This window comes from Salvia hispanica, chromosome 3 (genome assembly GCF_029641045.1).
Source record: "Salvia hispanica isolate PSC_SH4W2 chromosome 3, Shi_PSC_v1, whole genome shotgun sequence".
Classification (NCBI taxonomy): domain Eukaryota; kingdom Viridiplantae; phylum Streptophyta; class Magnoliopsida; order Lamiales; family Lamiaceae; genus Salvia; species Salvia hispanica.
Genome location: NC_142694.1, coordinates 55,034,392 through 55,061,617, shown reverse-complemented (window position 1 = coordinate 55,061,617; position 27,226 = coordinate 55,034,392). Strand labels below are relative to the sequence as shown.

At 34.3% G+C, this 27,226-nt stretch overlaps 4 protein-coding genes and 1 pseudogene across 11 annotated transcripts; 1 reads left to right on the top strand and 4 right to left on the bottom strand.

Moving 5' to 3' along the window:
• Positions 1-1,664: 1,664 nt before the first annotated feature.
• LOC125213850 (glutathione peroxidase 1-like) lies at positions 1,665-8,162 on the bottom strand. Of its 7 annotated transcripts, none has more exons than XR_007175029.2 (8): positions 7,997-8,162; positions 7,181-7,257; positions 6,993-7,054; positions 6,109-6,227; positions 5,626-5,793; positions 5,452-5,532; positions 4,798-4,910; positions 4,547-4,697 (listed from the first exon to the last, which is right to left on the bottom strand). XR_007175029.2 is itself a non-coding variant. In XM_048114610.2 (7 exons), exons 1-6 carry the CDS (start codon positions 8,033-8,035, stop codon positions 5,500-5,502), a joined length of 498 nt encoding a protein of 165 aa, XP_047970567.1. In that variant the 5' UTR covers positions 8,036-8,161; the 3' UTR covers positions 1,665-1,865; positions 5,452-5,499. The 7 variants fall into 7 exon arrangements, 5 of the variants coding, with proteins under 5 accessions (XP_047970567.1, XP_047970565.1, XP_047970566.1 ...); XR_016136993.1 differs by having other exon boundaries at positions 4,798-4,890; positions 7,997-8,161; XM_048114610.2 differs by lacking the exons at positions 4,547-4,697; positions 4,798-4,910 and adding an exon at positions 1,665-1,865 and having other exon boundaries at positions 7,997-8,161.
• Positions 8,163-8,951: 789 nt separating this feature from the next.
• LOC125214753 (putative phospholipid hydroperoxide glutathione peroxidase) lies at positions 8,952-11,461 on the bottom strand. The gene is made up of 6 exons (XM_048115892.2): positions 11,210-11,461; positions 10,568-10,644; positions 10,010-10,071; positions 9,678-9,796; positions 9,233-9,400; positions 8,952-9,143 (listed from the first exon to the last, which is right to left on the bottom strand). Exons 1-6 carry the CDS (start codon positions 11,444-11,446, stop codon positions 9,114-9,116), a joined length of 693 nt encoding a protein of 230 aa, XP_047971849.1. The 5' UTR covers positions 11,447-11,461; the 3' UTR covers positions 8,952-9,113.
• Positions 11,462-13,571: 2,110 nt separating this feature from the next.
• LOC125209538 (putative phospholipid hydroperoxide glutathione peroxidase) lies at positions 13,572-16,060 on the bottom strand. Its single transcript, XM_048109139.2, has 7 exons — positions 15,960-16,060; positions 15,792-15,850; positions 15,129-15,205; positions 14,649-14,710; positions 14,319-14,437; positions 13,857-14,024; positions 13,572-13,763 (listed from the first exon to the last, which is right to left on the bottom strand). Exons 2-7 carry the CDS (start codon positions 15,825-15,827, stop codon positions 13,731-13,733), a joined length of 495 nt encoding a protein of 164 aa, XP_047965096.1. The 5' UTR covers positions 15,828-15,850; positions 15,960-16,060; the 3' UTR covers positions 13,572-13,730.
• Positions 16,061-20,964: 4,904 nt separating this feature from the next.
• LOC125208867 (glutathione S-transferase T1-like) lies at positions 20,965-23,044 on the top strand (annotated as a pseudogene). The gene is made up of 7 exons (XR_016136296.1): positions 20,965-21,164; positions 21,261-21,329; positions 21,412-21,472; positions 21,732-21,765; positions 21,911-21,990; positions 22,160-22,365; positions 22,709-23,044. The product of XR_016136296.1 is annotated as a glutathione S-transferase T1-like (transcript).
• Positions 23,045-23,212: 168 nt separating this feature from the next.
• Positions 23,213-25,942, bottom strand: LOC125210760 (tubulin beta-1 chain-like). Its single transcript, XM_048110340.1, has 3 exons — positions 25,467-25,942; positions 24,452-24,721; positions 23,213-24,074 (listed from the first exon to the last, which is right to left on the bottom strand). Exons 1-3 carry the CDS (start codon positions 25,858-25,860, stop codon positions 23,398-23,400), a joined length of 1,341 nt encoding a protein of 446 aa, XP_047966297.1. The 5' UTR covers positions 25,861-25,942; the 3' UTR covers positions 23,213-23,397.
• Positions 25,943-27,226: the final 1,284 nt, after the last annotated feature.

Sequence of the window (27,226 nt, the reverse complement as noted above, 5' to 3'; positions counted from 1 at the left end):
TTTTAAATAAATTAAAGAACTGCAACACTCACACAATTAGATAGATAAACAAGTTATAAATCTAAACAAAATGAAAAATGGGACCATAAATTGAGCAGGGAATGCATATAGAAAAGATCGAATTTTTAATATTATAAACTGAAATTTGGAGCTTACATTGTCATCTTTATCTTGTTTCTTAATCCCTATCAAAGCTTTGACCCATTTTCCAGAAGCCCCCATTTCTTGCTCCTGGTTGCGAAGAGAAGGAAGAAGAAGAGCACGATGTGAAAAATAAGAACCCTAATTGTAATTTCTAATTATATTTAGAAGAATATTTTTAATAATAGTTAGGATTATTAATTAAGGAATAAAAAAACCAGAATTAAAACTTAAATTTGGTCAAATTCGGAATTAAATCCGTTGACTGTTAGTTTTTAACGGAAATGTTGACGGAGGACCAAAATGATCAAATTTTCATATGTTCAGGATCACAAAATCCAAAAGATAATGTTTAGGAACAAAAACGTAAAATGACCATATGTTTAGGACCAATTTTGACTTTTACTCTATATTTAATACTCCCAGTAAATATAATCGGTGTGATTACTAAGAGCATCCGCAATGGTGCTTAGGCCAGCAATAGGCCAGCCATTCTCTCCCCTGCCACGTCAGCAACACTAAAAAATCCACCTGCCACATCAGATTTAGGCCAGCCATAGGCCAACCGCAATAAAAATAATTCAAAATATACTACATTTACGGAATTAAAATTACGATTAAATTACGGAATTAAATTTACGACACATATACGGGAAAATTCATTAATTTTATTTAAATAAAAAAAAGTACATTAACTAAAAATCATAAAAATAACATAATAAAAAAAATCCGGGCTTCCACACACGAGCCGCCTTGAATCTGTTATAGTTTGCCGCTAGCCGAACGGGGGTCTCGCTACCCGGTCAGCGAGTCAGGGGGTCAAGGGGGGCGACGCCCCCTTGCCATGGGGGTCCGGGGGCGCGGAGAGGCCCCCGGCCCGACGGTATGACATGTTTCTGTTTTAGGTCTTAATTTTGTATTGGGCTAGTTGTTGTTGTCCATCGCTAGTGTTGCTCTTGTACAGAAATTTAGAGATAGAGAAAATCGCGTTTATATAGTTTTTCAAAAATTAAAAAAAAAATCATTGAATTTTTTTTTAAAAAAGAATTAAAAAAAATTAAAAAAAAAAGAATTTAAAAAAAAAAAATAAAATTCGGCGCTGGCCGATCGCTGGCCGATCGGGCCGCCACAATGGCGGCCAGCGCATCGGCTAGCGCATCGGCCAGCGCCGAGTGATCGGCCAGCCCACGCCGTTCGGCTCGCCGATTTCGCTCTCACCGACTGCAATGGTTCGGCTAGCCGATCGGCCAGCGCGACGAATCGGCTAGCCGGTCGCTAGCCGACCATTGCGGATGCTCTAAAGTAGCAGTGTTTGGATATCAATGACCTTCAAAACCAACTGATTTTGCAGTCTGACAACAATATCACCAACGGCTAACACTGATTTGATTTAGATAATTGTTTTTGTATTTAAAAAAATGGTGACATATCGACTTTCTGAATTTTAATGGTTGAAGATCATGCTAGTTTTTGTTCGACACTCTTGAGTTTTTTTTTTTTTTGTGTTGTTGTTATCGGAAAACTAAAAGAAATAAATTTTGTAATAAGTAATATAGTAGTAGTAGCACATTATAAGACTCCTCCTAAACTCAATTGTAAATCCGCCAATGTTTACTAATGGGTCAGGTCATATAGAATCTGGTCCAGAGAAGAACTTAGTATTTCAATTCATTCTCGGATAGTGCGTGAATGGAAAACCTAGTCGAGGAACCATCAAGGAAGCTCTGCAAAATTGAACTCGTCAATAGAAACAACCACAAGGTATTGGAATTCAGCAAAACAACAACAAAACAAAGGTGAATAAATGGTAAGAAGTAAACATTCATTCAACTTGATGGCACATACTTCAATGTCTACATGTTTCTAAAAAGATGCACTATTATAAGTTTAGTTATTGTATTAAAATACAGTAAAAACTCAGTTTGGAGATGGTTGCATACTAGGTTGATTAGGCCACATAGTTCAGCCGTACGATCTGACTTAACAACCCCAAACAAGCTACTACCATTGACATTCACACTAGATGCCATAGAACTAGATAGAATTCTAAACAAGATTGTTTTTAGGAACATTCAAAATACTGTCCACAATGATGCCAAAAAGGTTTTGCTTGGCACCGGGAGAGGTTGAACCACATAGGACATGTCAAAACAAAAATTCATCAAAAAAATCATGTTTATGTGTGTTGTCACCGGACCAATATTTGCAGACAATGGAGAGGTGGTGTTTGATGGGAAAATTGGTATTTTTCCATTCACACAATTAAAAGAAACCATGAGAACATATGTGCAAGTAATTAGAGACTAAGACGATTGAAAGCATCACAAAAAAAAGTGACAAAGGAGTGTTTAACCAATGAGGCAATACTCTCTTCGTTCCATGTTATAGAGGCGTTTCATTTTCTACAATTATTTTGGAGAAATAATAATAAATAGTTAAAGTGGAGAAAAAGTAAACTAAGAAAAAGAATAATATAGAGAAGAATAAACGTTATGTATATATACTAGGTATTTAGATAACGTTAATGCATCTTATATATGCACTTGTATGCATTTCAGTGAATCAATAATTTGATAAGACACTTGATTCACTGTCTTGTTTAACAATTTTTGATATGGAGAGAGGTTTGAGATGAACGGTGTTGATATCGGATTTGAATGGAAATATCCGTTGGTAGAATCTGTAGGGATATCCAAGGTGTGAAGGCAGTTTCACTTTAGTAAAAGTAGAATTCGAGAGATAATAAAAGGCGCCTCCATCCGCATCCACAGTAGTCATAAAAATTACGTTGTTGTTGCAAAACCTCGTCGGATTATCCATGTCAGCTTTGATACGTACAACCATCTGATTGGCCCACAGCTCGATCTCGTCGGCATCCTGAACTTGACACATTAACCCTAATCCTCCATCATGCTCCACCAGTCTCTTCTCCTTGGATCTCACTCTCTCTGGCAGCACCCAACATTCAAAACACCTCTTCTTGACGTCCAAGGTCACCACCTTATTGCTCCAGGTGAGCCAGTGCACAAATCGGCCAGCGGTGGTGATGGGAGGATAGCTATTGATGAAGTCACCTACAGAGAGTGGGGCGCAGTCCATCTCCTCCCATCTCCAACTCTCAGAATCAAACATCTCACAATGAGTCTGCACAACTGTACAGTACAATCGAGCGATGAGGTAGCGCAGGGGTTGGGATTGGAGGACGACCACAGCGCTGGCGACGGTTTCATAGTGGAGCTTGGGATTGGGGAGGGCTTGCCACTGGGCGGTGGCGGGCTTGCATGCGAAGAATTGGTTGTTGAAGGGAATTCGTCTCTTGCAGATGAGAATGCCTTGATCGCAGGAGGCTAGGATTTTAATGTCATTGGATGAAGGCCATGTTGATTTGATGGAGGTGGAGAAGGCGGTGGCAGTGGCAGAGATGAAGTCCCAAGGGTATTTACCGTGATCCTTCAAGCCTTGGATGAAATAACCGAAGATGGAATTGCTTCTTTCCGAGTTCTTTCCAGTTCTTGCAAACTGATTTGCATTCTTCTATACTTTCGAATGTTGTTCTGCTCAGAATCTCCAACACCAATTCTGACGACAATGACTCCATCTCTCCCAGCTGGCAATCGATCTCTCACTATTTATCTTTGTTATGCTCTAAACAATTGATGTATGATAATTGTGTCAATATACGTAGATACTATTACCTTGTTTGAGTCATGTTAAAATTGGAATATTACCTTATTTGAGAAAACTTAGAATTGGACTATTACCTTGTTTGAGTCATGTTTACCATTAGAGTTAATTATAAAATAATAGACTAATATCATCGTGTAATATCAAGAATCAGTAGACCTCATTTACGGTATTTATTCAATAGATGTCATTGATAATAAATACTAACGAATATTAACATATTTTTATATTCCACTACGTTTCACACAGTAGAGCGTGCCAATGAAAAATCACTTAATTCGTCCAAATAAACCCGCACATTTGGTTTGTCTGATAATTAATTAACTGATTAAGTCCATAACTGAAGCTTTTAATAATTATTAGTATTAGTAATCCTAATAGTATTATTATCTATTTGTAATTATTCGATTGAGCGGCTGCTTCAAAATAAATAATAATAATAATAATAATAATAATAATAATAATAATAATAATAAATAAATAAATAAATAAATAATGAAATCTTTGCTATAGTTTACTGCCAACTTTTTCACAACGAGATTTAACCTAATTGATGCAGAAATTTTGTTTGGTAGGGCTAGATAATATATGTGGTTCAACAAGTTGAATATCTAATAATAATTCTCCACGTTCAAATTTATTAACATGTTGTATATCTAAAATAAAATTTTAATACTAAGTGCATAATATAGAAATATTTGTGCAAAAATAAAAATCTTAATTTAAGCTAAGATTAATCGAAATAAATTATAAATACGAACTCTTAATCGAAGTAAATCATAAAAAGAATAAATGCAATCCTTGAAGAAAAAAAAAAAAGATTATGCGTTAGCCAAATTCTTTTACTACTACTATTATTCTCCTGTCAGCAGCTGCAAACAGAGATAGGCAAACCACAGAGGGTAAAAGTCAGTAAGTCACTGTAAAAACAGCTACGAATGCTGCAAGCAAGGGAAGGTCTACACGACGTACAAGTGCTCGCTGGGCAGAGGAAGGTCGGAGTGCGACAACAGGTCACACTTCCACAAGACGAAGGTGGTGTCCACTGGGCACTGGGTGGGAGGCCTGGGAATGAGAGGGGTTTGCTGGATGGATGTATTATGGTTTGATGTACATTGATCTAAATCTTGCAATTAAATAAAGCAATGCACCAGCAATTTATACAGGTTTCTTCGTAAAAACAGCACTCACTCAAACAAAATCAAAACTGATGAAAACAACAATTGAATTCAAGTTTTGAGAATGGCATCAGTTGGCCCTCTTTCCGTCTCATGGAAGGGCTGAAACCTAATTTTGTTTGTAGCCCTTTTCTGAAGAGAGTCCCTCTCCCTCCTCTGATTTGCTATCTTATGGTTTATTTCCTCTTTTTGTTTACTGCTATTTTGAGTAATGGGTGATTGCTATTTGCTATGCATAGTTAATGTGTTATCTGCTGTTTCTTAATATCTTGCCAATAATTTACATTTTCAATCAAGTCAAATAGCATAATAACATCATGCATAATGGAATTGCAAAGTGCGGACGCATGAACATTTCATTGAAAAGGAAATGCAATCAACTTATCCATGTTTATGAGTCATTTCGGTAGTCAATATGCATAAAAGGGAACTGGGACATTGAACTCACCATCAAGGGTTCGACAGTAGTACTCCGGGAGCATGGATTTCTCATCGGTCATGAAAGCCCCAACAGCTTTTTAATATCCCTCTGCAATCAAGAAGATGGTTACAGTGGCATCGTATCACATGTAAAATGCAGCAGAGGAAAGGGAAGAAGATACAGAACACGTTCATTTGATACCTCAACTGTAAGAGGTGATGTTGTGGGGTAATAGCGATCAACAGGGTGTCCAGTCCTGTCAATCAAGAACTTTGCGAAATTCCACTGAATGTCATCACCGAAGATCCCCCACTTTCCCAACTTCAAGAACTTGTACAACGGAGCAGCATTATTACCATTCACCTCAATCTAAACCAAGCAAAGCAACCATTAAAGACACTAAATCATTTGACTATGCAGCTTAGATTGATATGCTTTGCAGTGAAACTTCCTACAGTGGAGTAACAATAAGGGTACCAGATTAAATGAATGTGTGGAAAACTCTCAACTGGATAGATGGTTTAAATAGACATGAATGATGTCGAAGCATGGAAAAATCAGCATTGAGGAAACAGATTATACTGATGTTAATGAAGTGTAAACACAAATTGAGAAGACTAATGGTAGAATAGGTTAAAGGGTAGATCTCAAGTACCTATATTTACGAAGTAGCCCAAATTTTACCTTGTCAAAGATGGGAAAATCTGACTTGAATCTAGTGCAGACAAAGTCCATGATTTCATCATTGCTTCCAGGTTCTTCTTCACCAAATTGATTACAAGGGAAAGCCAGAATCTCCAGGCCTGTGATAAATAGGCCGCCAGAAGAATTCTTATCATTTGAAAAGAATTGACATAAAGCAAATAGAATACGCTTGAAGCCTCACTCCTAAATCTGAACTTTACAAAGATGTAATACGAAGTTAGACCAACAAAGATAAGTGTTTGTGTTGATAGCTTACTTATAATCACGATCTTGATTTCTACAATGCAAGCTAGATAATTTTACCAAAAATCAAAATACTAATCCTACAAACAAACTATCTTGTCCACAAACGCTTGTCATTACGGAAAGTGCGTTGACTCCCTCCCCACCTTTACAAACTCACGGAAGACCAAAAAGACCTCAAGTAAACAAGTTCCATTGATGGCTGGAAGGAAGCTTGGTCCACATCTTCGTCTAATATTCTTACATCTCATAAGAATCAGAATGGTAACTGATTGGGGTGTATAGGGATTAAATCAGTGGAATTAGTTGGAGTTATTATGTTAGTAGCTGAATAATTTATTTATGTACCCCTTTGGATCAGTCATTATTGGATTATCTATGTGCACATAGATTTAGGTAATATTTTAACATGGTGGATGCTATTTTGGGTGTGAAAACCTCATTTACGATTCAGCAGGTGAGATAGCAGAGTTCTTCCTCATATTAAATGTTCCTTTTAATAACTGTTTACCGAGTTTTCTCTAAACATTTCACTTTGAGTTGATTTCCTTGTCATGACCCTTGAGTCTACCAATACCACACTAGTAGATTAGTACATGTCTACATCAGCAAAACCATACCTTGATCTTTGTACTTCACGTACAATTGATTTAGCTCAGTGTAGTTCGAATTGGTCATCCCGCTAATATTGAATTAGAAAAGACAGACAAAAAGCAGTTATTAATAAGCAAGGGTTTAGCATCCTGAGTAAATGCTAAATCAGAGGACACAAATACAAAGACAAAACAGAAACTAAACTTAATGCTACCATTTTGAGGCAACATTCACAATCAGCAACACTTTGCCTCTGTAAATGCCTAAGTCCACTTGATTTCCTTTAGCATCCTGAAAGCAAAAAAGCAACGTGCCTTCAAACAGAAGTTATGTACAGCGAGCCAAATATGTGATGTGAAGTGCTATATAGCTCCTTTCAAAGGTTAAGGTCTTAGTATGGTTATAAAAGAAAACCTAAATGAGATGCTTCAGCTGAGCCAAATAGTTTTACAGATCAAGCCATCTAGGGAGCAACTCCAAGGTCACATAAAAGGCTTTTTGCTTCATTTTTAACAGACGTTGAGGCAATCGCGCTATCAAATATTTATGCTAGAATGAAAATGAAAATTTAAATCATCGTCAACTGCACTGTGGAAAGCTTAATCCAAGTCTCACAAGTGATTTTTTTACAAACAGGTAGTGAACATTAATGGCAACAATTATCGCGCGGTTCCAGCAGTTGGCTAAAGTCATCAAAACATGAATTGATTTCACATCCATACATGTATGACAGTATGAGCATAATGAGATGCTCAAAGCGAATGTGAACTCGAGAGTTAAAACCCCATAAATTCGTAGTAAACTTAAACGAATCGTTTGTAGGGGAATTGGATCAAACACCTAGTGGATTCTAGTACAGCTTAAGTATAAACAGAAGAAATCTAAGTAAATGGTACAATCTGCAGAATCGACAAGCATAAATAGAAGCGATCATCAACAAGCAGGTGATATGAATAAGCAGTTTTATTTGGGGATTTCGAATCCAGGAATGTTAGTTCAGAGCAGGAAAATGAAGTATGGAGCTGCTGACCTTGACGGTGAAATCAAACACAGACTGCGACGACGCCATTCAAATATACGAATTTAATGTGCAGAATTGTTCCGAAATCTAAATTCAGACGAATATGGTGAGTTGAATTAGTTAAAGGTTGAACTTCATACTAGTAATTTAAAGATATTCTAAAAATTAAAAATAACTCCCTCTATTTAGAATTATTCTATTGAATACGTAATAAAATGAATTACGGCGTAGAAAAAATCTATTAGTATCTGAAGCATGAGTCAGTGAAAAATGAATTTATTCGTTCAAAATTTATTTAATCTTGTGACTCTTAACCCAAAACATGCAATTGTCCATAACTGAAATTATTTTATTTGAGTCGAGCTTTAATATCATGATTCATCATTCATGTGGTACAATTCATTATTCATTAACGAGTAGAAGCAAATGTAACCTAAACCTTAAAAATAATTACTCAATTTTTCATGATGAATGTTAAATGCATATGTACTTGAAACAAATAATTACCAGCACACATCCATCAACAAAATCTCACAAAGAATGATATCATCATCCAAAATAAAAAAATTACGGACTACATTTTTTTTTCTTTTTGATTCAGACATTCAGTAAAATTAAAGCCCCCCTATTAATAATAAATTTTTCATCTGATAAGGTAAATCTCACATTTTCATTTACAGTACTTCAGCCACCTTGTTCTCTATACCTCTTTTCTATTTATCATATTTGTATTAAAACTTTTATTATCAAGAGTTGAATTCTCATTTTCATTTTTAACACAAAAGAGGCATTATTATTGGAAATGTTATTGCCTCCTCTCTCCGAATAACCAAGTTACATACTCTGATTTGGAAGTGTCTTGTTCACAAATATTTTTACATGTAAAATTACTCTGATTCTTTTCCCTTGCGATTCTTAGATTTCAAGGCTAAAACACACAATGCAAGAATATTAAACCACTGCATACACAAAGATAATAAAGTATATTTAAGTAGAACGCAAAAGATGAGTATACAGAAGGAATATTGCAAAACCCCAGAAAGTAGTAGTATTACATCTATATGCAAACACATGGTGCTGCTTATTCACTCCGGGGTGGTTATTGGCGATAAGCCGTCGACTCCATTCACAAACCTAAGAGCTTCTTTATATCCTTCTGAAAAAACCAAACCCCAACCAATTTCAGACTCCTTAACCTCAATAGTAGTAATCCCACAAAACAAATTCAGACAATATTTCTTTTACCTCTATGCTGAGAGGAGATGTGGTGGGCGCATAGCGATCGACAACATTACCCTCTTTGTCCACCAAGAATTTGGAGAAGTTCCACTTTATGCTATCCCCGAAAAGCCCTCCTTTCACAGACTTCATGTACTTGTATATCGGAGCAGCATTCGCCCCATTCACATCCACCTGCATGCATCCAACACCCCTTTCCTCAATCATCAATCAATTCTCTCTTTACTTCTCCAGGTAAACACTCATTGTTTACTTTGCTTGACATGATTGTATGTTTTATAACTATGTTTTGCGCTTATAAGGAACTTTTTCTTGACAAAACAATGAAGTTTTGCAACACAAATAATACAATTCCATTATTCAGATAATGCAGCCTAGTAAACCCAAGCCTAATCCGGTTTCCATAAATAAAGAAGTAATGCCATCATATTCAAAACATGGGCATTCATACCTTGTCGAATATTGGATACTCAGCCTTAAAACGAGTGCAAGCAAACTCCTGAATCTGTTCATTGGTTCCAGGCTCTTGGGAACCAAACTGATTGCAAGGAAATGCCAATATCTCCAAACCTAAGTTATAACAAAATAATAAGACAGCAGGAAACAAATATTATGATTATCCGTATATATATATTCGAACTTAGCACAATACATATCTTAGTACCAGCTCAAAACCTGCTAGTCTCAAGATCAGGGAGGACAGATAATCAAATTTAAATGCCTAAAAAGAAATCAACTCATCCAAAGGAAAGCACTCAGAACCAAAAATAAACATGACCATACCTTGATCCTTGTATTTCTCGTACAGCTTCGTCAACTCTGTGTAATTTGAGTTCGTCAGTCCACTGCCACATGCAATAGCACACAACTCAGTTACTTCTCCGAAACATGAACAGGGTTCTGTATACTAGAAGCTAGTTAACGAACAGGTGGAACAACTTAAGGAGGGTCAAATATCATTTATGGTAAAAAAAATTCCAGAATATGTATGCATTTCCAAATTGAATCGGGCATTTCCAGATGTATCAGTCAAGAGAACCATAATCCAGCAGACATATGGCTAAAAAACTGAAAAATATAAACTTACTCGTCTTGTTTACACAATATACAGGAAATTCTGATTCTTTTAACACATTCCTTTGCAAAAAACCAAAATCTCAACAGAATTATAAAATTCAAATTATCTGCTCGATCTCACGATGCAAAATGAGAATACAGGAACAAATTATAGATTGATTGAGCTGTAAAGACTCAATTTAGCATAACCAGTCAAGCTAGAAATGATGGAGCTAGCATTTGCATTTACAGCAGAAAAAAGTTTCATCTGAACTTAACACATACCACTGTGATGCAACATTCACAATTAGCAGGACTTTCCCTTTGTAAATGCTCAAATCCACGTCATTCCCTTTGGCATCCTGCACAAACAAATCCAAGATTGTAACTACAGTAGACGTGATGCAAAAACCTCATTTTAAACCATATTATCAACAATTGAACAGCCATACATTGACATTTAGAACATCTTTTGAAAAATTGATCTCACATTTGGAAACTTAGGCACCACTGTGTTATCAATTCAGATAGACAAGAAAAATGAAAACAAAATTTATAAAGTATAAAAAGTGCCTTTTGTTCAAAAGGAGAATTTGAACCATTCTTGCCAAATAGAGCTAAATCCTCACTTGGCTATTTCGGCTTTCAAATAGTTCACTTCTTATTTGTAACGAAGTGGTTAATTACATGTTATTTTAATCTCAAATGGCCTCGGTTAATTTTCTCCCAACAACCTTCTCCTATAAGTACTATAATAGACACCTCCAAATTTCAATTCATGCTTGGAACATACTTCAATTTCTGCTTAATTTCACCAGTAGACAACAACACAATTCAATCGAGAAACTAGTAAGATCCCACCATCCATCAAATTAAGAAAAGAATAGATAAATTAGCACGTCAATTTGAAATCAACGAAATCGATACCTTGACAGTGAATTCATGGATAGATTTAGGCGGCGCCGATTGAGTTGCCATCGCACGACTGGGAAGCAGATTTTCTCTTGGAACAATAACCACAGGAGAATTAAATAACGCTTTTTTCTGGTGAAAACGCAAACGATTCGTGAGAAACTGAGATGAGTAGAAACGAGTGGTTTTATAAGAAATGAAAGAAAAGTTTGTGGATTTGAATTTGAAGAGATTTCTTGCGTAACGGGACATGGCGTATTAGGCTATTTAAGTAATTGAATATATATGTGAAAATGGGGCCAGCTAGATTTGCGTAATTAATCTGACGGAGATGTAACAGCTGCAAATGCTATGTTTGCTACCGCACAATCGGTGGCGCAGGGCGTGTACGAAGATGCCGATTTCCACGTGGCAGCTGCTCTGGATGCCACGTCAAAGTTGTAGATTCTAGAAGGTATTAGCATGCAGCACGCTTGATTAGGTGGGGATTAACTAAACAACGTGTGAACACACTCAATAGGATGTTGACTATTGGTGGTTCCGTTGCCCATCACTCCGAATATAATGACAAATTTTCAAATTGCACAAATGTTAATGGATAATCTTTTAAGTAAAAGAAAGATATAACTAAAAAATATTTATAACATTACTAGGAGTAATAGAGAAAAATTTCCATTATTTAAAATAGGGAAATTGGTATCTAAAATCATGAACTTTGCCAAAAATTTGGTATTTCCCATGAACTTTGAAATTGGTATATAATATCATGAACTTTGCATTTTGTTTGGTATTTCCCACGGCATGTTTATTACTATATTTGACTAACTTACGAGGCTTTTTAATCATACTTGACACAATTAAATTTACATGGTTTTCAACGTGACTTTTTATCCTATATGTTATGAACTTAAAAAGTGGTTTAAAATATTATAAAACATATCACGGTTGCTTACGTTAAATAAGATTTTGACGAAAATATCATATTTAGGTGAGTTTGGGAAATACCAAACAAAATGCAAAGTTCATGATATTATATACCAATTTCAAAGTTCATGGGAAATACCAAATTTTTGGCAAAGTTCATGATTTTAGAGACCAATTTCCCTTTAAAATATACTATTTGAAATCAAAGACTGATAAAAGCACCGTAAATTTTAGAACGTGGAATTGTTATTCATTTTTCTAAAAGGACAATTGATTTGTAGAAATTAAAGGGTCACTTTTGAAGAAAATGGTCACCGAATAAATTTTCTAAAACATTTCCATAAAGAAAACCATCTTCCAATACAATACTTATTCTCATCCACTTCTTTCTCCTATTTCAATCTTTACTGTGTTTAATTGTATTAATTATTTTTAATGAGAAATGCAATAGTTAAAATAAATCAAATGGGAGTGCCGCAAATTTTGTGAAGAAATAGGCAAATTTAAATATGCAAAAGATCATCATATTAATGGTAATTAATTACTTCAATTAAGTTCATTAACCATAGTTTATTTTAACTTTAGTTATCATTAATAATAATTTTTCTAATTTGCATATTTAAATATGAAGAATTTAGACTGTATAGTGATTTCGTGAACTGAGAGTTTTAAACTTCAAGTTTAATTTAAGTAGTAGTATTATGTGCAATGAATAAATTATTATTTTATTTTTATATTAATTTAAATTTTTTAAATTATATATATCTACCTGAAATAAAAAGAAAATAACAATATATATATATATGCATACAATAACAATTTATTCTTGTAAAAATAAGTAATACAAATTCACAAATATACTTACTGTAACAATTTCGATAAACTTGAACTTAAGTTAAACAGATGTAGCACTAATTAAAGAAATTTTTGTATTTTAACAAAAACAACTTATTATCAAACAATATCTATCTATACATATATAAAAGACGGATTTGTTATAAATTTTGGGGTAAATTTTCAAATATTTATAATTTTTGGGCAATATATTCAATATTAGGAACTTAGTTTCTATCAAATAGTAAATGACATCAATTTTAGCGGCCATTAAAATCAAGCTAATTAGTGTACATAATTATCAATTATTATTAGTATAAAATCAATATGAAGCTATTTATTATAGAGATTGAATATTTGACTATCCAATTATGTGTATGATTGATTAGAGAGCAATTCATTTGTACTCACTAGTGCATAATTAAAGACTTATATTAATCCTTGGATCAATAATTTGATGAATGAGATTGAAGGAAATACATTGCATAATAATGGCCAAACATCTCATTATACTTGGTGTGGATAAAAAGGGTATGTTCGAAAAACTAGACGCCAAAATATGGTCCATCATATCACGATTTAGAAGACGATTGATCATACTCAACTTCTAGGCACACAATTATTTGATGCAAAAGTCGCAAACCTTGTTATTCATCTTACGATAAAGTTGTATTAGGAGTACATCATATAACGAGTTGATTTTAGTCATTCAGGAGTATTATTTTTCATCGTACAACAAACAGAGATGAGAACATGTGCACGTCAAGTAGCTCATCGGTCATGGAAGCCCCAAGAGCTGTTTAATATCCCTCTGCAATCAAGAAGATGGTTAAAGTGGCATCGTATCACATGTACAATGCAGTAGAGAAAAGGGAAGTAGATACAGAACACGTTCATTTGATACCTCAATTGTGAGAGGTGATGTTGTGGGGTAATAGCGATCAATAGGCTGTCCAGTCTTGTCAATCAAGAACTTTGCGAAATTCCACTGAATGTCATCACCGAAGATCCCCCACTTTCCCAACTTCAAGAACTTGTACAACGGAGCAGCATTTTCCCCATTCACCTCAATCTAAACCAAGGAAAGCAACCGTTAAAATAACTAAATCGTTTGACTACAAAGTTTAGATTGATATGCTTTGCAGTGAGACTTCCTACAGTGGAGTAACAATAAGGGTACCAGATTAAATGAATGTGTGGAAAGCTCTCAACTGGATAGATGGTTTAAATAGACATGAATGATGTCAAGGCATGGAAAAATAAACATTCAGGACACAGATCATACTGATGTTAATAAGTGTAAACCTGTTTCCCCTAAAAAACGAAGTAATGCCAGCCATCTTATTCAAAACATGGGCCTTCATACCTTGTCGAATATTGGATACTCAGCCTTAAAACGAGTGCAAGCAAACTCCTGAATCTGTTCATTGGTTCCAGGCTCCTGGGAACCAAACTGATTGCAAGGAAATGCCAATATCTCCAAACCTAAGTTATAACATAATAATAAGACAGCCGGAAACAAATATTATGATTATCCGTTATATATATTCGAACTTAGCACAATATAAATCTTAGTACTAGCTCAAAACATGCTAGTCTCAAGATCAGGGAGGACAGATAAACAAATTTAAATGCCTAAAGGAAATCAACTCATCCAAAAGAAAGCACTCAGAACCAAAAATAAATATGATCATACCTTGATCCTTGTATTTCTCGTACAGCTTTGTCAACTCTGTGTAATTTGAGTCTGTCAGGCCGCTGCCACATGCAATAGCGCACAATTCAGTTACTTATTCCGAAACATGAACACAGTTTTGTATACTAGAAGCTAGTTAACGAACATGTTGAACAACTTGAAGAGGTTCCGATATCATTTATGGCAAAAAATTTCCAGAATATGTATGTGTTGCCAGATTGAACCGTGCACAATATACAGAAGGAGATTCTGATTCTTTTAACAAATTCCTTTGCGAAAACCAAAATCTGAACAAAATTATAAAATTCAAATTATGTGCTCGATCTCACGATCCAAAATGAGAATACAGGAACAAATCATAGATTGATTGAGCTGTAAAGACTCTCTTTTAAGCATAACCAGTCAAGCTAGAAATGATGAAGCTAGCATTTTATATTTAATTTACAGCAGATAAAAGTTTCATCTGAACTTAACACATACCACTCTGATGCAACATTGACAATTAGCAGGACTTTCCCTTTGTAAATGCTCAAATCCACATCATTCCCTTTGGCATCCTGCACAAACAAATCCAAGATTCCAATTACAGTAGACATGATGAAATAACCTCACTTTAAACCATATTATCAAACAACCATACATTGACATTTACAACATATTTTAAAAACTTAGGCACCTCCTGTGTTATCAATTCAGATTGACAAGAAAAATGAAAACAAAATTTATGAAGCATAAAAAGTGTCTTTTGTTCAAAGATAGAGTTTGAACCATTCTTGACAAAAAGATGTAAATCCTCACTTGGTTATTTCGGCTTTCCAATAGTTCACTTCTTGTTTCTAATGAAGTGGTTAATTACACGTTATTTTAATCTCAAATTGCCTCGGTTATTTTTCTCGAACAACCATCTCCTAAAAGATAAACGATCAAATTAAAAATTCCAATAGGGCTTAATACAAAACTTTGCCTGTCTTGTTCTAAACGAATAGTACTATAATTGACACCTCCAAATTCCAATTTATGCTTGGAACATACTTCAATTTCTGCTTAATTTCACGTTCACCAGTAGACAACACAATTCAATCGAGAAAATAGTAAGATCCTACCATCCATCAAAATTAAGAAGAGAATAGATAAATTAGATACCTTGACAGTGAATTCATGGATAGATTGAGTTGCCATGGCACGACTGAGAAGCAGATGTTCTGTTGGAACAATAACGGGACATAGTGTATTAGGATATTTAAGTAATTGAATATATATGTGAAAATGGGGCCAGCTAGATTTGCGTAATTAATCTGATGGAGATGTTACATCTGCAAATGCAATGTTTGGTAGCGCACAATCGGCGGCGCAGGGCGTGTACGAAGATGCTGCTCTGGATGCCAGTCAAAGTTGTAGATTCTAGAAGGTATTCTTGATTAACTACATCAAGAGTGGGCACACTAAATTTTTAACAATCCCTCTCCAAATAATGGCAAATTTTTAACAATAAATTTATGTGATCAAATTTTTTAAAATAAAAAATTAATTTATTTGAAAAAAAAAGATTTATTTATGCATTTAATTAAAATATATGGATGCATATATACTTATATAGTACTACATAAAAAGTCCATAATATTGTGGTTATATATTTATGATTTGTGTATGATTTTTTTATTTTTTAAAACCATAAATGTAATTAGTGTATACTTTAATTCAAAATTTAAAAATAATAGAAAGGAAATTTAAATATAAAAATAAAAAATGAGATTAAAGGCAAATAAATTTTTTTAACTTGTCCACTTACTATACTTATTATTTTAATATATAATTAATACATCAAATTATTAATATACCTTATTTTGATTGTATAGAATTTGGTTATTTATCATCGATTATTAATATACCTTATTTTGATTGTATAGAATTTGGTTATTTATCATCAGTCGAGCTGTGCTTAATGGCCTTATGATCCACTATTATATTAAAATATTAATAAAAATGGTATAATTAATACTCATTTAATGATATCAGCCGGCCCTTAAACAATTATTTTATGTAAAATATAATTGTATGAGTCAATATATTTGAATTAACATTCATTATTATTCAATCAACAATATGTGGAAACGGCGGCGGTGTATGTCAGTTCATGATGGTGGAAAATTGAGGGACGTAGTGTTCGGTTGCCAAGATTAAATTGCCTCTAATTAAAATAATCTCATAACTTAATCCTATATGGATAGTCTCATGATATTAGTTAAGGCAACCGAACACCACCATAGAGTATCACTTTTTGTAAATGTGCGGGGAAGAGTGGGGATAGGAAAGAGTCTTCTTTTTATACTAACTAGTATCACGTACGTGCTATGCACAGATTAATATATTTTTAAAATATTAATTTTTAATTTAAAATTAATTAAACAAAATTAGAATTAATATTAACAATGAATAATATGAGTAACAAATTTAGTTACATGAGAATAAAAAATCTATACAAATCAACATTTAAGCATAATAAATTATAACAATAAAGAATTAAACAAATGGATAATTACTCATATTTTTAAAACTTCTTTATACACTGAGTTAACTTTAAAACTAAAATCAATCTCATCATTATAAAATAAAACCTTCAATTTGTCACTCTTCAACAGAACTCATAGGTAAAATAACTCGTTTGTATCTTTAAAGTTGTCCGTCTACCTAAAACTACAATAAAATAAGGAACAAAATCAATTTGCAATGTACAAAATCAATAATCAATATGTATTAAAACGATTATCCGTAGAGCAAAACATCAAATGAAACTCTTGAAAGCACACAAGCGAATAATTCACACCACATGCATTCGATGAAAGGACAAAATATATTTTTATCTAGGGATGTGCTTTATCTAACTCACTGTATTGCTTCATGTGCTTTGCTGAACTCTTTGATTACTTCCTCATCAGGAATTAGTTTTACCTAAGCATTTGCCTGCTGGTTTATGAAAGGAAACTCCACCTTATTAGAGACGCAGTCATCCAAAGTAGCCTCAAATTTACCCAAACATCGTCTTGTGAAAAGAAGTCCACCTTCTAATTGCCAATCAATCCACATTCTACATCACAGAGTAATTAACAACGTAGTAACAGAAAAATAGGCTACTCCTCTAATCAATCTTCAATGAGAAATGAAACTCGTCACAAATCAACTCACTTCTCCATGATTTATAATTTAAAACATACCACACACCAGTAAGTATCCTAATGCATCAATAACATATCAAACCCACACATAATAAGTTCATGTTGCTGCAATATTTAGATCATCAAACTTAATTAAGCATCAACACAAACACACACACGCACATGCGATTATTTACATGAAGTAATTTTTTTCTTTCAAAACCATTGTTCATCCATAGATGACTGCAATTTTAGACTTTTCTTCACTTTTACGTGCGACGCGGGGTCGAAATCGACAATACAGTAGTATCAGCAGGCGGATTAATACACCCCTCGCCACCACACCGCCACGCCCACCGCTCTTCTTCGCAGCTCCTCCATCGCCATGTCTCGCCGACACGACCACCGCTTTGCCTCGCCGGATCTGATCTAAGTTGAATGCTGAATGAGAGGCCGTTCTATGAGGCGTAGAAGTCATAGCCCTGCTCCTCGATGTCGCCGGAGCCCAAGCTATGATCGATGGTTAGATTGGCATCAAAATGTTGAAAAAGAGAGGTATACGACCTTATATTCAGTCGTTCGTCTTCTTCCGCATTCTTCTCTGTTGTTTTGGGCGGATTTTTGGGTTCTTTAGTTTATGTTTTGGCAAGTGGATCAGAAGTAGTTCCATCTATGACATCCACCACTCCACTAATCTGAAACTGCCCCCATAATTCCGTGAAGTACCAATATATTACTGATAAAATATTGAAATAACTTCCCTCATTTAATTTTTTTTCTCATTAATATTATAAAAATTGCATAATGATAATCTTATGAATATTCCCAGAACTCCCTTCCTTTTTATATATTGTAGATTCTCAATTTTATTAAATAAATTATAAATAACATACATTTAACCATAATAATTTACAATATTTTGATATAGAAGTATAATTCGTATTTCACAGATAAATGAGTTTCAATATTTAAAAAAAAAACAAAAAACTAGTACCAGTATCACTTTTAAATAAATGAAATATTAAGATTAAATCATCTGGTATCCTAAAGTTGCGACACTTTTATGTAGTCTATAATAAAAAAAAAAAAATTATAGAACTTGAAACTTCGATCGACTATATGATTGATTTAAAATCAAGTAAATCTAAAAATTAAAGGATATTATGTATACATACAATTTAATACATTTATCTTTACTCTAATTTATTTTAAAACTATTTTATGAATTTTCAATGATAATAAGACTTCATTGTTATGATACTAGTATTTAATGTAGGAAAATTTATTTAAATTTAATTTAATTTAATAATACTTAGATAATTTGCGAATAAAAAATACTAGTGTGAAATAGAGTGAACGGTTGAAACTACAAATCAATAATAATTTACAGCAACAATAATATTTATAGTATTATAGTCTAGTATCACTAGTTAATAATAATAGAGTGGAATTGTTATTCATTTTTTCTTAAAATGACAAATGATTTGTAAAAATTAATGGGTCAGTTTTGAAGAAAATGATCACCGAATAAATTTTCTGATACATTTCCTTAAAGAAAACCATCTTCCAATACAACTACTTTCTTCTCATCCACCTTCTTTCTCCTATTTCACTCTTTACTGTGTTTAATTGTATTAATAATTTTTAATAAGAAATGCAATAGTTAAAATAAATCAAATGGGAGTGCCGCAAATTTTGTGAAGAAATAGGCAAATTTAAATATGCAAAAAATCATCACATTAATGTTTATTAATTATTTCAATTAAGTTCATTAATTATAGTTTATTTTAACTTTGGTTATCATTAATAATATTTTTTCTAATTTGCATATTTAAATATGAAGAATTTAGACTATGCAGTGATTTCGTGAACTGAGAGTCTTAAGCTTCAAGTTTAAATTTAAGTAGTAGTATTACACATGTGCAATGAAATAAATTCTTATTTTATTTTTATATTAATTTTTTTTAAAATTATATATCTAACTGAAATAAAAAAAAAAATAACAATATATATATGTAGGTATACAATAACAATTTAGTCTTGTAAAAATAAGTAATAAAAATTCACAAATATACACTAACTATGACAATTTCGATAAACTTGGACTTAAGTTAAATAATGTATGTAGTATTAATTAAAGAAATTTTAGTATTTTAACAAAAACAACTTATTATCAATCAATATTTATATAATGGCCAAAATACAATGTCACCTTGGACCGATCAACCTTTTTTATATCTGTAAGAAATAATTTTTTAGTAGGTGCAGACATGGATTGAGAAAAAACAACAAAGTTTAGAACGATGTAGAAAGTAGAAACTAAACACAACTTATAAAATAAAATTATGGTGGAATTGGATTAATTAGTCTCCTCTACTCCAATACACCACTATATTTGAAGTTTACATAATCTTTTTACTACATAAAAATGTGATAAAAATACCTAACTCACCAAATATATCTATGTCATACATAGAACAACCAACACATACATCAGGACAGTAACAAAAAGAAAAACAAAAGAATCAAAACAATGGAAGATTGAATATCGAAAACAATGTCAATAGGATTATTCGCTACTTGGTCGTTTGTCACGTCGTTTGTTTGTCCCAATTGTTTGTCCTTACCCATTTCTAGCCATTAATGATAATACTACCAAAAAGTAGTTATGCAACTACAAGAAAATAAATACGTATATCAAAACATCAGTGATTTTCTGAAATATGAAGACTATAAAAATGAATCGAAATGAAACCTTTTTATTTTATTAATTATTAGAATTTTCAAATCGGAATCTTGTTATTTTTCTCAAAACTTCTCTTTTATATATAGTGTTTGAAATAAATTATTACTAATGAACTAAAAAATGAAGCAATTATTTAGTATCAATGTTACTATAATCTTTGCTTATTTAAATTTACGTATTTCTTCACAAAATTTGCTGCACCCCCATTTTATTTATTTAACAATTATCACAAAATAAGCAAAAATTATGATAATTAGCTAAATAAATTAAATGATTAGTACAATTACTATGTACATGCAGTCCATTTTTACACCTTCATTTCTTGGTAAAAAGTAAAAACAGTTAACACAGTTGTTTAGACACAACTAGGAGAGACAAGCTTGAAGATAAAAAGTTGAGTTGGGAGATGTTTTTGGAAATGTATGGAGTGATCGTTTTCGCGGTTGCGGATGAACCAAGTGACATGGACGAATCAGGCACCAAATTCGGAAGTACAACTCGACAAGCATATCGAACTACCCTTTATGAGGCTGTTCTTGTACAAGGAGAGAAGAAAGATGGCGCTGACACTGTATGCAGATCGCATGTCGCAGCCTTCCCGCGCAATCCTCATTTTCTGCAAGTAATAAAAATTGAATCTTGCATTTTGTTTTGTAACACTTAACAACTGATAATTTGATTTTGATGATATATGTGGGTTTCTGTGTGTTGAAGAGTTAATGCCAATGGGATAGATTTTGAAGAGGTGAGAATCGAGCCAGCAGTTAACTCCTGAATTTCAAGGTCAAATCATATCCCATAACTCAAATATCTGCAGTGGATTTTAGTCTTACTATTTTCCATTTGTTTTTTTTTTTTCTGTTAGAAATAAATCCTATGATGAGAGTGCCTGCAATAGTAGATGGAAGACTCAAGCTTTTTGAGAGGTAGTATTTCTTTCTTTTTCACTTTTCTTCTCTCTTTTATAAGAATGGTCAATGGTTTTTATGATTGATCCATTTGTTAGAGCATCTTGATTTTGTGCAGTGCATAGGAACATGATCTTCTGTATTCATGCACTTTGTAAATTTAGTGTTTATTTGATTATGTGCATTTTGGTAATTGTAAGCATCAAAAGCTCAGTGAATGTGCTTTGTTGTTGCAACTGTATATTGACACACATGCACTTTTTGGTATGTTTTGCAGTCACGCGATTATGATATATTTGGCTTGTGCATTGGTACGTTCGATTCTCCCTTACTTTTTCCTAGTTTCGGGTACAGAGCTTCCTACATGAATAAGTTGTGTTTAGAGATCATATCTTCGATACTTTAGAGCTTTTATTTTTCGTCACTTATTTGTAACCTAACTCTCGGTCATTCTAGGTATCCGGCTGACCTGTTCCTAAGAGCGAAAATTCACTCTGTGCTGGATTAGCATCACTCAAATTTGCATAGTGGCGCAGGTCTTTGTACTGATCTGCTGTTTGTCTATGTCTTACCTGATTCTGTTGCCATCGTTTCATGTAGAAGCTCTAACGTAACTAAGTAAAATAGTCGACCCAAATATCCATGCTATGCTGGTTGATTCCTGTGAGGACTAGCTTATTTTAAAGCTTTATTTTCCACTTTCAGCTGGATATGTACTTAATTCAGCTCGTGGACCTGCACTCGGGCTGCCTCTGAATCCGGAAGCAGCAGCTAAAAGCGAGAAACTTCTTTCAGCCTCTCTTGCTAAGATCGAATCTTTCTGGCTTAATGGAAGAGGGTGTTTCTTACTTGGAAGCACGCAACCTTCTATCGCCGTTCTTAGTTTAGTATGTGAGATCATGCAGCTTGAGGTAATGATATATGCTTCATTGCGTTCCACTACATGTTCAAGTTCTTGGGAAGAATACATTGTAGCAGTTCTATGCATTCCATTGGTTTGTCTGTTGTGATAAAGTTGTAATATCCTCTTCATAGATGTCTCAGAGTGATCAAGTCAGCTGATACGAATAAATTAGTCCTATCATGTATAATCTGGTTTCACATTCTCATATGGATTTCCACCATTTAGAGTCACAAAAATGGTTAAGTACGTTTATCATCTTACTAACTTTTGCTTAAAATGGCATTTGCCTGCATTCTTTGTGTATAAACCCTCAACCATCTGACTATAGTTTGGTGTACTTTGTAATGCAGCTTGCGGATGAGAAAGATCGAGAACGAATCCTGGGTCCCCACAAAAGAGTTATGAAGTGGATTGATGATACGAAGAATGCAGCAAGACCTCATTTTGATGAAGTTCACTCAGTCCTCTTCGAAGCCAAAGAGAAGCTAAAATGTAAATCAATAGTGCTTCCAACACTGATATGTAAAGAACCTGAGAAATGAGCCCTACTGAGTTAAAAATTGTTGGAACTTGAAACAAAATCGTGTGTTTTGAGAAGATTATTATTCAGGAGATACATATTTATCATAAGAAAATGAGAGATAAGAAGCAAGGAGAAGCTGCATTTACAGAGGATGAAACGTATATTGGTGCATGTAATTCAAGTCATATTATATCTTACAATAAAATAATGACCTAATTTTTATTATTTTTATCTCAAAAAATAAAGAGTTCAGATTATTTGGTTGTAAGACGATCATATTTTTCGGCCATCATCAGATCAGATTATACAAACAGATACATAACTAAGGTAGTAAAAGAAACATAACTAAGGTAGTAGGCATCTGTAATAGAATGTCAAGCCCGAAATTTCACCAGATAATACACAAGTTCTAATTAATTCAAGCATATGAAAAGGTCCGAAAATAGCAACACAAACCAGACATACATCCTAGATAGGCTATGTAGATACTAAAATATAGAATGCGGTTAATTGTACTTAGGCTTCCTCTTCTGCGTACTCATCTTCTTCGTCTTCATAATCCTCATCAGCTGTGGCGTCTTGATACTGCTGGTACTCTGCAACCAAATCATTCATGTTGCTTTCAGCTTCAGTGAACTCCATTTCGTCCATTCCCTCACCGGTGTACCAGTGAAGGAAAGCCTTCCTCCTAAACATAGCAGTGAACTGTTCGCTGACTCTCCTAAACATCTCCTGAATGGATGTTGAGTTGCCAATAAATGTGGACGCCATCTTCAGGCCAGTGGGTGGGATGTCGCACACTGTGGACTTCACATTATTCGGGATCCACTCAACAAAGTAGGACGAATTCTTGTTCTGTACATTGATCATCTGCTCGTCCACCTCCTTGGTGCTCATCTTGCCACGGAAGACAGCTGATGCAGTGAGGTATCGTCCGTGGCGGGGATCAGCAGCACACATCATGTTTTTAGAATCCCACATTTGCTGGGTCAGCTCAGGAACAGTAAGAGCGCGGTATTGCTGTGATCCACGAGATGTAAGTGGGGCAAAGCCAACCATGAAGAAGTGGAGTCGCGGGAACGGTATCAAATTCACAGCCAACTTCCGAAGATCCGAATTGAGCTGCCCAGGGAAGCGAAGACAGCAAGTGACACCACTCATGGTAGCAGATATCAAATGGTTCAAGTCTCCAACTGTTTGCAAAAATTTATAAAAAAAAGAAGAGAGATTATTCAAAGATACCAAACAATCCATCAATAAGAAATTACTATGATTATTCATAAGGATACAACACAGAAGAAATACAAAAATATTTCTCTATCAGAAACACAACCAGTAACTGTAAATATTAAGAAAAACTGATTATTAGATTGTTCCAAGAAAACAAGTGTTTTTTGTTCTAAAAAGTTAAGCCAGAATGCATATCGAAGCAAGAACTAAATGAGATTGAAAGTATTTAGACAGTCTTATTTATTTCTTTCCTATAAAGCAAAAAAAGTTTGAATGTGTAATTAATAATAGTAGAGACGAAGTACAAAAATCAATATAATAGATGAAGCATGAGACTTACAGCTGGGAGTTGTCAGCTTGAGAGTACGGAAGCAAATGTCATAGAGAGCCTCATTGTCAAGGACCATACACTCATCAGCGTTCTCAACAAGCTGGTGCACTGAAAGGGTAGCATTATAGGGCTCCACAACTGTGTCCGACACCTTTGGAGATGGGAAGACAGAGAAGGTTAGCATCATTCGATCAGGGTATTCTTCCCTTATCTTGGATATCAAGAGGGTTCCCATCCCAGACCCTGTGCCACCTCCCAAAGAGTGACATACTTGAAATCCTGAAGAACATGACTCATCAGTTAAGCTATGCTTTCCAAGCATTCAAAGATAGTACTATTCCAAAAGAAAACATGGAAATCAGTATTTTAAAATAATCAAGAGTCAAGAGTCTTTATTAACATACTAATGTGCATTTACTATATTTTGTAACAGAATTTAAAGAGGCAATGGATCCAGATACACAACAAAGTTCCACATAATACTCGACACAAAAGGAAATTTCATAATAATCATATCACGTAGTTAAATATATCTGCATCTCATTCGGACATACCACATGCTTTTATAGATACCAAAAGTAAAGGTGAAGTTTTCATTCTTTGAACGAGATGGTACTGATCACACTCAAGTAGTCAAGTGGCACGAGAAGGTTAGCAAACACTACCACCTGAGTAAAGCCGCACATAACAAGACTTCAACACAACAAACTACAAAAACTTCATACAAGCATAAATAAGACGAAACCTCTCAAAACAATGCGAATAAGACCTTCAAATACCGAATCCGTTATAAGCAGCGTAGAAGTAATTAACATGAATTCCCTTTTAATTTCGATACCTTCTCAAATACCCTAAACATTTTACATAAAAGCAAATACAGTTCGTAAATCAGCCGTAAAATAATTATCTAATCTACAAGGACGCACACACATACATATATACACACGCGCGCGAGTACAGTTACTTTACGCAGAGAGAAATGGGGCAAAAAACGGCATAAAATAGAGGAAACGGCAAATTTTACCCTGGAGGCAATCGCAATTTTCGGCTTCCTTTCTAACCACATCGAGGACGGAGTCTATGAGCTCAGCTCCCTCGGTGTAGTGCCCTTTCGCCCAGTTGTTGCCCGCCCCAGACTGCCCGAAGACGAAGTTGTCGGGGCGAAAAATCTGACCGAACGGCCCGGAGCGGACGCTGTCCATGGTTCCAGGCTCGAGATCCATGAGCACGGCTCGGGGCACGTATCTGCCGCAGCTAGCCTCATTGTAGTAGACGTTGACGCGCTCAATTTGTAGATCGGAGTCGCCGTTGTAGCGACCGGTTGAGTCGATGCCGTGTTCCGTGCATACCACTTCCCAAAACTTTGCTCCAATCTGATTGCCGCACTGGCCGCCCTGGATGTGAAGGATTTCACGCATTTTTTCTGAGAGAGAGAGAGAGAATTGGCAAAAGAGGGTTTTGCTTTTCTGGATTTGCGTTTCGCGGAAATGTTAAGAGAAAGGGATAAACGGATGGATATATTATTATGGGGAGGGAAAAGGCAAATTTTTTGAATTTGGGCTCTGATTCGATGGGGTAGACTCTACCACAACCTTTTGTGGATTTGGTACGTGTCGCCGCCTCACTGGGGGAGATATTTTTATTAAGCACAATCACAATAGACACCAACAAATCTAATAATTTAATCTTAGTTACTAGTAAGTGTAGGAAAGTTTTGTATAGAATTAACTTCTAATAAAAAAGTTTAGTAGTTAAGGGGAGTTATAATTTATCATGCTTGACAATTGGAGTTTAGTTCTTTTTAATAAATATAGTGGTAGCCTATTTTAAACTACAATTGCGAAGTAATAAATTATTATTAGTAATAACCAACATTAAAGTCGGACGCACAAAAATTTTGTCAATAATGAATTTATATCTAACCATAGGGGAGATTTAATGTGTGAATGTGTTGTATATTTTACTCTAATCTTTTTTACGTGAGTTCTAATATTGGACACAATCAACAACTTCGCACTATTATAGAAATAAAATAAAAAAAAATAGGGAATACTTCCTCCATTCGCCATTTATAGTCCGATTTTTACTCGGCATGTGTTTTAAGAAATTGTTTGGCTTTGTGAAAAAAAATGAAAAAAATGAGAACATAAGTGTAATGCGTTAGGTGAATGGTGGTCCCCTTGCCTAAAATGAAACAAAGCAAATTAGACTTTAAATCATGAATATTTCAAAATAGCAAAGTAGACATTATTTTATGGACGGAGCTATGTTTGCAACGGGTTTAAGACTCCAATTGATAAAACATAATCCTACTATCTTTGTACGGTTCATTCATTTTAGTAACAAAGACTGAACTTAAACTACAAAATCATTTGGAAACTCAAATGATGATAAATGCAACAAAATAATTTGGAAACTCAAATGATGATAAATGCAAGGCTTGATGGCTTAATTTGTAATTAAAGATCTAATAACCCAATTGCAAAAAATATGAGAAATGAAAATAGTAGTGAATTAAATGAGAAGAAAATAAAATAAAGTAGATGACAATATAACAAAGTATGATGGATTAAATATGTGAGACCGCCCCTTTGTGCGTTGTGCGAGCCCGCCCTACTGATGTGCCTCGCTTCACCAGTTAACGTGCTGAACCGGACCTCTCGCCTTGTGGTCCAGCCCCTGCCCCCTCTCTGTTACTAAAAGATACTCCCTCTGTCCCATTCAAGATGACCACATTTCCTTTTTTTGTTTGTCCAAAATCTCAATCAAGATGGTCATTTTCCA